Source organism: Octopus bimaculoides, chromosome 18, assembly GCF_001194135.2.
Source record: "Octopus bimaculoides isolate UCB-OBI-ISO-001 chromosome 18, ASM119413v2, whole genome shotgun sequence".
NCBI classification, from domain to species: domain Eukaryota; kingdom Metazoa; phylum Mollusca; class Cephalopoda; order Octopoda; family Octopodidae; genus Octopus; species Octopus bimaculoides.
The window spans coordinates 3,488,598-3,498,445 of NC_068998.1; the positions used below are offsets into that span (position 1 = coordinate 3,488,598).

A 9,848-nucleotide genomic window follows, 5' to 3' on the forward strand; every position below is an offset into this window, starting at 1 on the left:
CAGCTGATGATGGAGGTATGGCTGTTTTTGTATATGTGGAATAGTATAAGACATTCTTTTGATATATATATATGTTTCTGTGTTTGTCCCCCAACCATCCATTGACAACCCCGTAGCTTAGCGGTTCAGCAAAAGAGACTGATTGAATAAGTACTAGGCTTACAAAGACCCAATAAGCTGAAGGACTTTGTCCAGCTCAAATGTCTGCTTTGGCACAGTTTCTATGGCTGGATGCCCTTCCCAACACTAACCATTTTACAGAATGTACTGGGTACCATTTAAAAAAAATTTTTTTTAATTTTTTTTTTTTATGACTGACATAATGTCAGAGTAACTTGCAAAGGAAGAAAAATAGGGATCTTTCAATTGTGTAGAGTTCCTTTTTTACAATAAAATATTACTTTTGATTTAACAAACTCCACATTCACAAACATATCTTTCCCTGCCACCTATATTACTTTGTTAATTTCAAGGATGTACTATATTCTAATCTTAATTACAACAGCAGCAATAAATGTTAATATTGAGAGAGAGAGAGGGAGAGGGAGAGAAATGAATAGGAGTTGCATAATCATTATTAGCATATAACTGTTTCGGCTAAAAGAAACCAAGCTATAAGCTAATGGAGGTTATTACATGACTCTTGTCCTTTATTAATTAATGCTCTGTACTGACCTTTTAGTTCATATGTCTAGAGCAGAGAACATCAGACAATCCATACTTGCTTGCTACTGGGCCTTGCTGGTGAACTATATAACTAGACTGGGGTTTAACAACTGGTTATTTTGGGTACTTCTGTGACTGGATGGAACTATAATTAATATGATCTCTTTGTTTCATGGTCAGTTTCTATAGAAGTTTCTCAGAAATTGAGTGAATTCATTCACAAGTGTTCAGATGGGACAGTTTATATTTCATTTTAAAATTATCAAAATCATTTCAAACTGGTTTTAAATTCTGGATAGGGCATTGGTGTGACAGGGTGACTGGTTCGATAGGGCATCCCCATAACTGAGGTACCAGGGTCTGGTATAACTTGTCACTGTAAACAGTGGAAGCATTGTGTAAAATAGTTAAGAGCAGCCTCAAGTACCGAGTTAAAAGCCATTGACTATATTGAAGCCAATCAAACCATTTATTCTTTGCCTTAACTGCAAAGTGACTCACCACTTATAAATAAATATAAAATGACAACAGTTCCAGTTGATCCAATGAACAGAACAGCCTGCTAGTAAAATAAACATGCAAGTGGCCAAGCACTCCACAGTGAAGGCTCATGAGCATAAGGTTGTGAGTTCATTCCCCAGCAATGTGTTGAGTTCTTGAGCAAGACACTTTTTTTCACATTGCTCCAGTGCAGTCAGCTTGCATAAGTGAGTTGTAGCTGTACTTCAAATGGCCAGCCTTGAAACGTGTATTACACTGAATCACCTTGTAAACTACATCAAAGGTATGCATGTCTGTGGACTAGATGATGATGCACATTTAAATGGCCATTTGTTCCGATTGATGTACAATATGTATTTTTGTGGTATTGTGAGTACAAGGGGGGAGGGGCTAAAAAGTTCCTGGCTTTAAGGGTATTGCAAAGGGCTTGATTGGAGGCCCAACCTTCTGAGTTCTTTTACAAGGCTTAGAAAAACTGCAATAACTGAGTGAATCTGAGAGGGGAATATGTTGAGTAAAATCATGACTGATCCGCCTGTATTTTCTTTTACCCAAAGCCAGGAAGTTTTCAGCACCCCATTACTTGAACATTCTGGTAAAAATCAAAAACTACTCCCACCCACCCCCACTTTAACAATTACCAACCTGAAATTACATTACACCCCTACACACACATATTAACATCTTTAACAAATGTTAATTACACTAAACCAAATTAATGAAAACTTTTCTTCTATGGAAAGTAAAATCTATTAACAATTGTATAATTAGTTAACAAATTTAACTATTAATTACTTAAATTGATTTAACTAATTCAGCTGATAAAACTGAATGAGTTTTAATGGACTTTGCCTCATCTGTAGAATTTTTGTCGACCTTGAAGAATTTACGACAACTGAATCTAAAATAGCTGTTTGTTGTGGTTTCCACTTTGTTATCTTGCAATCCACATGTTTTGTTTTTAAACATTTTATATTTAAATTATACAATTACTCGTTAGATATACATGTCACGTCTTCATTTGTTCTTTAAAGTTTAAGAAAATCACATCAGTCGCTCATGTTGCAACATGGTACAAAAGCAATAAAAAATAAATACATATTGCAACAGTATTTCACTTTCCTCTGAATTTTTATTGTTTATTCAGCGACTCTCCATTCTTGGAGTACTCTGGATATCCACCTGTATGTTACTGAACACCTGTAAATAAATGGAATAAAAGAACAGTGTTTTGTTAATTTAAAACATTTCCACTGAAATATATTTACTTTAAACAAATATCTGTTACATTAAATGAGAACAAATATATATCTGCTAAATCAGAAACACAAAATGGAGCCATAGCTCTCATCTCAGTTACGAGCTTGGAACCCTGATAACCTCTTACAACACTTACCCAGTGTACATATTTGTTTAGATCACTAGTGAACTAAACCCCCATATTCTGTGCGTGTATATGTCTGAGAAAAGGTTGAGTTCTATATCATCCTTTACTTTGGGGAGTTCCAAAGGTCGATTTCTAATAAAGATTCTTCATATTACATTGTTAGCTTACGGTTGTAAGAACTTTTTAAATATGAAAATGCTACAAGTATAAGGTGTGTTATGAGAATTTAAAGCACACACATCCTATAGAAGATCAACAAAGATGGAGAAGAAAAGGTGTTAAAATTTTTTAATTAAATTCTTTTAAAACTTTTAACACCTATTCTTCTCCATACATATATATACTGTATGTATGTATATTGTAATTGAATGACCTAAATAAACAAATGTTCTGTTATTCCTTCAGAATTCATTTCTCTGATTCAGTAATAAGGTTTTTAATTTTAGGCCAAAAGATGATCCGTTTTAACTGGTGATTGGCATCAAATATTTCCATTATAAAAGTTAAATGCAAAACACGTCATGCATTAGCCTAGAATCAAGTTGTGCACATATACATGCATACACACAAACACACACGTCTGAGTTCATTCATTGATTCGAGGCTGATGATTCACTCCGTCGATAGTCCGAGTTTCTCACCTCTGTCAGCTTCAAATGAGTAAATGAACTCTATAACCCGTATTGTGTTCTTTCTTACTCTTATTTGTACATGTCACCAAATGTTCCATGTATGTATAATCATAGATATGTGATTCCACTTCTATGGAAATGAAATCTTATTTAAATGTAACTGAGTGAAGAAAAACATCCCAAAAAGATTGCATTGGCCCTCCCTTTCTTTCAACTCAAATTTATTTTTTTTTCCATTTTAAAAAACCCTCTGAAAATAGGTTTCTTATGATGTGTGATTGCACACGTGTATACATATATATATGTTAATGTTCGTTTTTGTATTCAGTTAGAATAAAAACAATTTTACATTAATCTGATGGATTACTCTATACTTTTTTTAGAGTATAAATTTATTTTCTTACACAATCTTATTGATTGTGACTTCGAAGTTTCAGTCATCTAAGCCCTCATCATGAACCAAAAAAAAACTGACCCACCCAATTACTAATGTTATAAATGCTGGACTTTGTCCTTTGACCTTTACATGCAATAAAACCAGTAAAACTGCAGACACATAACATATGGGACACACCTAAATATGTACACCTGCTTACAAAGTTCTACATACATGAATAAATTCTAAACAAATAGCATAACCCCGAATTTAATCAAAAATTTCTCCAAAACACCCTTCCATAACAATCCACCCTAAAACCTAATCATCAGCCCATGACAACCCACATACCCAAGGAAGACTAACACAGAGATTATATAAAGCTAGAATTAACTTCAGTGCATCACTGTCAATAATATTCTTGTTTCAGAGTAAATATATGTGTGTGTGTGTGATTGTTAAAGAGGACGACAAGCGCTAAGGCAAGACAAACATCTCAAGTCATATACGTTACTATTATTGGAAAAATTCAAAGTCTTACAACTGTTTCTGGGATATTCCATCATCAGAGACAAATATTTGTATCTGATGAGGAAATGTCCCATGTTTTGGGATATCCCAGAAACAGCTGCAAGACTTTGAATTTTTCCAATAATAGTAACGTATATGACTTGATATATTTGTCTTGCTGATATAGCAGATATATAATTATATCTCTGGTATATCAGAAATCTACAATGGTTCCAAAACTCCTGTCTCGGCTATAACCTTGGAGCCCTGGTAATCCATTACAGCACTTATTCAGCATACCTAGTCGTTTAGATTACTTGTGAACTAAACCTCCATAATTTGTGTGTTTGTGTGTATATATATATATATATATATACACACACACATTCATATATGTATATATACATTATGTGTGTACATATGTGTATACACATTACACACAACAAAGAAAAAAAAACCATCACGTACTGTCGTTCCCAAATTTGGTATGTCTATACTGTGGAAGTATTGGCTGGAAAGAGAACAGAAGAATATAACTGGTTTTGTTTCCACATTTATAATAATAATAATTCAGAGGTGAGAAGCAAAATAAATATAAAATCATTATTTAATGTTTGATAATCAACAAAAATATTTACATTTTCGAAAAAAAAAGAAACAAACAAAAAAAAATGCTTTTCTTTCTAGAAAAAAAAGTTTTTTTCTCTCCTAAATTATAATTTTTGTTTTATTTCTATGTAAATACTTATGTATGTGTATCATAAATATATGTACACATGAATATATACATGTATGTGTGTGTGTGTATATATATATATACATACACTGATTACTGGACCTTAGTTTTTCTTGAATTATAAACAATCATATTCCTTGGATATTATTATTATTATTGATTTTCCTGATTGGTAGCAGAGGTGGGGGTGTCATGTAGATGTTTTATTATAAAGATATATATATATCTACACACACACACTTACATACATATTCTATATATATTTCTGACATTACAAGACTTTAGATAATAACTTGGTGGAATAAAGACAATACAACATGGAAAACCTGTTCATTTCATTTTTCACCATTTTAAGAGAGAAAGAGATTTTGTTTGTTTTTTTTTTTCTCCCCTTTTTTTTGGGGGGGGGGGGTCTTTGAGAATTTTTTTGTCATTGTGGTAATTCTACAGATTGTCTGATATAGAACAGGAGTCAGACACTTTTCAATGTCAACAGTGTGTGTGTGTGTGTATGTGTAGCATCTGGGTATTGTGTCAAAAAATTATCTGGATGTGAATATATATAGGAGCAGGTACGTCCGTATGCTAAGAAGTTTGCCTTCCAACCACATGGTTCCCGGTTCAATCCTGTTGCATGGCACCTTGGGCAAGTGTCTTCTACTATAGCCTCTGGCTGACCAAAGCCTTGTGAGTGGATTTGGTAGAGGGAAACTGAAAGAAGCCTCCTTTTACTTGTTTCAGTCATCAAACCATCAAACCCAGAACACATTATGAAACATCTCTAGTAGATGCCAGCTGCACCGCATGATGGAATGAACCCTGTACAACATGGCTGAGAGGTGAACATCTTAACCACATGACCATGCCTACACACACGTGTGCGTGACAAAGTTAAAACACAGTATATTTTATTTAATGATTTTCAGTTCGTTTCCTGTCTCACATTGTTGTAATTATTACAACAATAAATAATAATTATTTTATATTTAAATATTCTTTTTTTTTTCTTTCAAAAATATTGATTACAAACATTTTTTATGCCTCAGGCAAAGAAGCATCATTTAATGTGGTGTGTGTGTGTGTGTGTATATATGCATTAATGAGTGTGTGTATGTATGAGGTTCTTTGTGTGTGTTTCTCATCGAGACCACTTGAGGTTTCTTTCAGAAAATAAACCAACTTGAATAATTCAAGTCTTTGGACAAAATTAATCTAAACAAACGTTGTTTCTGAAGAATAAAAATGATGGAGACAAGACAATAAACCTCTCTTCCTAAAAACATGTAACACCATTTTCACGCTTATGCGCACATATGAACACCCATCTATACATATAGAGGCTACTATATATCCAGATATACATTCCACAATATGTGCACACATATATATATATATACATGTGTGTGTGAATGTGTGGACAGTAGTATGGTAGACAAGGCCATGGAAACCAGGAAAGCCAATAATCCCATGGTTGTGATGATCAAAGTATCCAGTAAGGTAAAGTACAGGCTAATCACATCATTCAGGAAGGTGTAATGTAACCAAGGACTGGCATAGCAGCATTATTGTTAGTTGCTACAAGGGTGATGGTGATGCTTTAGGGAGAAGCAATTATCAAACTTCTAGACTCGGTGATGAAAATGAGAGAGAGAGAGTTATAGCCCAATTAATTAGCAGCAGAATTGGTCTAGATAAAATGGCAGTCCAGCTTCATCTGCGGAAGAAGCACTAAGCTTTGAATAAACCATTACTGTTGGTATTTGTTGATCTCGAGAAAGCCGCCAACAGAGTGCCCCACTATGTGATATGGTGGGCACTGAGGTGGCTAGGGACAGAGGAGTGGATGGTGAAAGCAGTACAGGTCATGTAGAAAGATAGTATCTGTAAGGTGAGAGTCAAGTACAGCGAAGAATTTGGTTCATCAAGGTTTAGTCCTCAGTCCCCTCCTTTTCATAATAGAGGAAGTCAAGACCAGCAGACCCCAGGAACTACTGTGTGCTGATGATTTTGCCCTCTTGGCAGATTCTTTATCAGAGCAAAAAGAGAAATTCGAGGTGTGGAAGCAAAATCTGGAATCTAAAGGCCTTAAGGTTAATTTAGCAAAGACTAAGGTCCTAGTAAGCAAAAGGAGAGAGAGAGAGAGAAGAAAAGAATGAAAGAAACATTAAAATGTTGAATGCCAAATAAATCGGCATCAAATAAATGATGCCAAAACATCTCATATGTGTTAATGACTTACCTGTTCAGGTAATCAGTCAGTATCCTTGAAGATTCTATTGACAAACACTGTCTACGCTTTGCAGCCTGGAAAAAAGAATTTATTTGCTAAATATTTCTGCGTTTACAAAAAATTATTTAATCTTTTAAAATATTTCAAGCATAATTTCTTTCTCCTCCAAGTATTTTAAAACATTCACTTCTGTTTTTTTTTTTACATCTTAACATCTGCACAGTTCACTTGAATAATCTTGCCATTTTGGGGTATATTGCTACACAATGTGTTGGAACAAGAGTCTATGCTTGTTTATGTGAAGGTATGCATGTATATGTCTGTATATATATGTGTGGATATATGTGTGTGTGTGTGTGTGTACGTGTACGTGTATGTGTATGTGTGTTGTGAATTCAATTTCCAAATCGAGAGGCATGTGTTCTTGAGCAAGTTGCTCCAGTCCACTTGGCTGTATATGGCTAACCCAGCAATGGGGTAACCTTCCAATCAGGAGGAATGTTGGCCTGCTTGCCTGGCCACAGCAGGGTGACATTATTCGAATGCTAAAACAGTGCAAAGGACATTGTGACCAGCAATGTATAACACTATCCTACAGTCTGGTCAATCACATGAAATAGATCTGTGTGTGTGTGTGTGTGTGTGTGTGTGTGTATATATATATATATATATATATATATATATATACCAGACTAAGCACATAAATGCGAAACAAGGTGGAAAAAATAGTACCAGAGGTAGAGTAATATACTTTATTAAAAAGCAGCAAAAATATCACAAAAACTGTTACTCAGAGTTTCACGTTCCCATTTGGCGAACAGTTTTGTTTAGAATGGAACAAAAATAAATTCTTATGCAAAAGTGTACAATTAGTTTGATAGATACACATTTGAAAATGGTTTTCTTTCATTGGTCCTTTCAACTAAACGGTCTTTTCAAGAACTTGTTGCATGAAATAACAAATTGTGATATAGCATCACTGGAATACCATTGATCATAAGTCCGTCTTTTGGATCAGGATTGACCTGGGGCTAAATAACAACATTACCTGTGCCATCCTTAACCAATATCATCCAAACATCTAAAGACTACATATGTGACTTACTTGAAGTAACGAATATTTTGATGTTCTTGACACAAACTGGACCCAGATGTTATCCTCCATTTCTTTTTGTTCATAATTCTTTCTCATCTGAAATACAAATACATATACATATAGTGTTGAAACAACAATGATTTCCAATGGAACGGCTGATGATGGGATGTCTGTGTTTGTTCAGGTAACTCTTAGTTGTGTATATGTAGAGGCTTTCACATTCACAACGCACCAGAATGGCCTACCAGTGAAAGCTCATTTCTCCAACCTGATTATTTACTTTCCTGTATTTGGAAAGAGGCATCGCTACAGACATAAGACAGCAATTGAAAAATTACAGATGTGGTAATTGTTCACTCAGCTGAATAAAAATCCATTATATACAAATATCAATACATCAAGAAAAGGCAAATTAATTGCATTTGCCATTGACAAACACCAACAAGGCAGAAATGTGCATCAATAGCATTTTCACATGACCTGACAGACTAATTTACCATAAATTATTGTTTTTTTTTATCTTGTGTCAAGTAGGGAAAGAGGAGAGAGAGAGATGGTGGTGGTGAGAGTAAATCGGTTGGAGATTGGAGAGGGCAAGTGGGTGGTGAGTTCACAAGACTGCGATGGGAGAATGGGTTTTTAAAAAAAATAATATATAAAGTAAAGAAATTATTAGCCAAACTATATTCCTTACTTCAGCGTAACATTCTTGTTCATCCAGAGCTTCGGTCTTTTCATACGATGCCATCAATTCTAGCTGGGCATTTCTTGTTATCTGACCCCACCAGTGGTACCGTGCTAAGACAGCATTACATATCTGTTGATCATGCTCTATCAAAGCCACATTCTCCTTTTCAAGTTCCTCTATCACCTCCACCCATACTTCACCAGTCTGCCAGGTGGGGAAGGAAAACAAAAAAGAAAAAAGAAAAAGCAAGAAAATAATTTAATTAAAAGATTTAATTAAACCCATTCAATTAATTTTTCTTTTCTGAATTGTTTGCAAGTTATTTTGTGATTTATTTTTCACAAAATTGGTTTTTGTTGGCAGAGGGCCTTCCAAACTGACTGGACAAAATAGCTTTTACTGACATCACGTATTGGAAAGATTGGTCAGAGAGAGAAAGAAAGAGGTAGAGTTTTTTCAAACCAATATCAGTTTTTCAGGAAAATCAATGTTTACAGCAAAAATAGAGCTTCTATAAAAAGGTGGGGGTGCTTTTTTAACCCTTTAACATTCAGATTACTTTGCCAAAATATAAGTTTTATTATTCACATTGTTCTGAATTAATCCTGTATTACCTCATAGCTTTGAGATTTCATTAATGTGATTGTCTAATTTTAGAGCGACATTGTAGGGTTGGTGTGAGAGGTTGGATCTAGCCAGTTTGAACATAAAACAGAAACAATATTTTGGCTGGATATAGGCAGATTAAATGCTAAGGGATCAAACTTATCACTGATAATGAGAAATTGGCAGAATTCTGCTTCACACACCCTATAATTCTTCGCGACTTTTATTTTTTGGAACTTTCAGAAAATTTCTGCAAATTGATGGGAATTTGTACAACTATGCAAAATGAAAAAGGCTGACAAACCTTAAAATCCATGTAATTTTCAATGAGAATCAGAGTGACATGATCAAGAATTGTGAGTCCAGGTAAGTTACTAAAACCTACAAAGAAATATTAGAACAATTATGGGGGGTTTTTTG

General features: G+C 34.4%; 1 protein-coding gene across 1 annotated transcript in view; it reads right to left on the minus strand.

The window, feature by feature from the left end:
• Positions 1 to 1,967: 1,967 nt before the first annotated feature.
• LOC106872869 (cilia- and flagella-associated protein 69) overlaps positions 1,968 to 9,848 on the minus strand; it is a 20,730-nt gene continuing 12,849 nt past the window's right edge. Inside the window, exons 16-21 of the mRNA XM_014920020.2 lie at positions 9,733 to 9,809; positions 8,829 to 9,026; positions 8,144 to 8,230; positions 7,048 to 7,112; positions 4,541 to 4,583; positions 1,968 to 2,367 (exon numbers count right to left, since the gene is read on the minus strand). Of these exons, the coding sequence (XP_014775506.1) occupies positions 2,311 to 2,367; positions 4,541 to 4,583; positions 7,048 to 7,112; positions 8,144 to 8,230; positions 8,829 to 9,026; positions 9,733 to 9,809 (527 nt within the window). The 3' untranslated portion in view covers positions 1,968 to 2,310. The remainder of the gene's footprint in view (positions 2,368 to 4,540; positions 4,584 to 7,047; positions 7,113 to 8,143; positions 8,231 to 8,828; positions 9,027 to 9,732; positions 9,810 to 9,848) is intronic.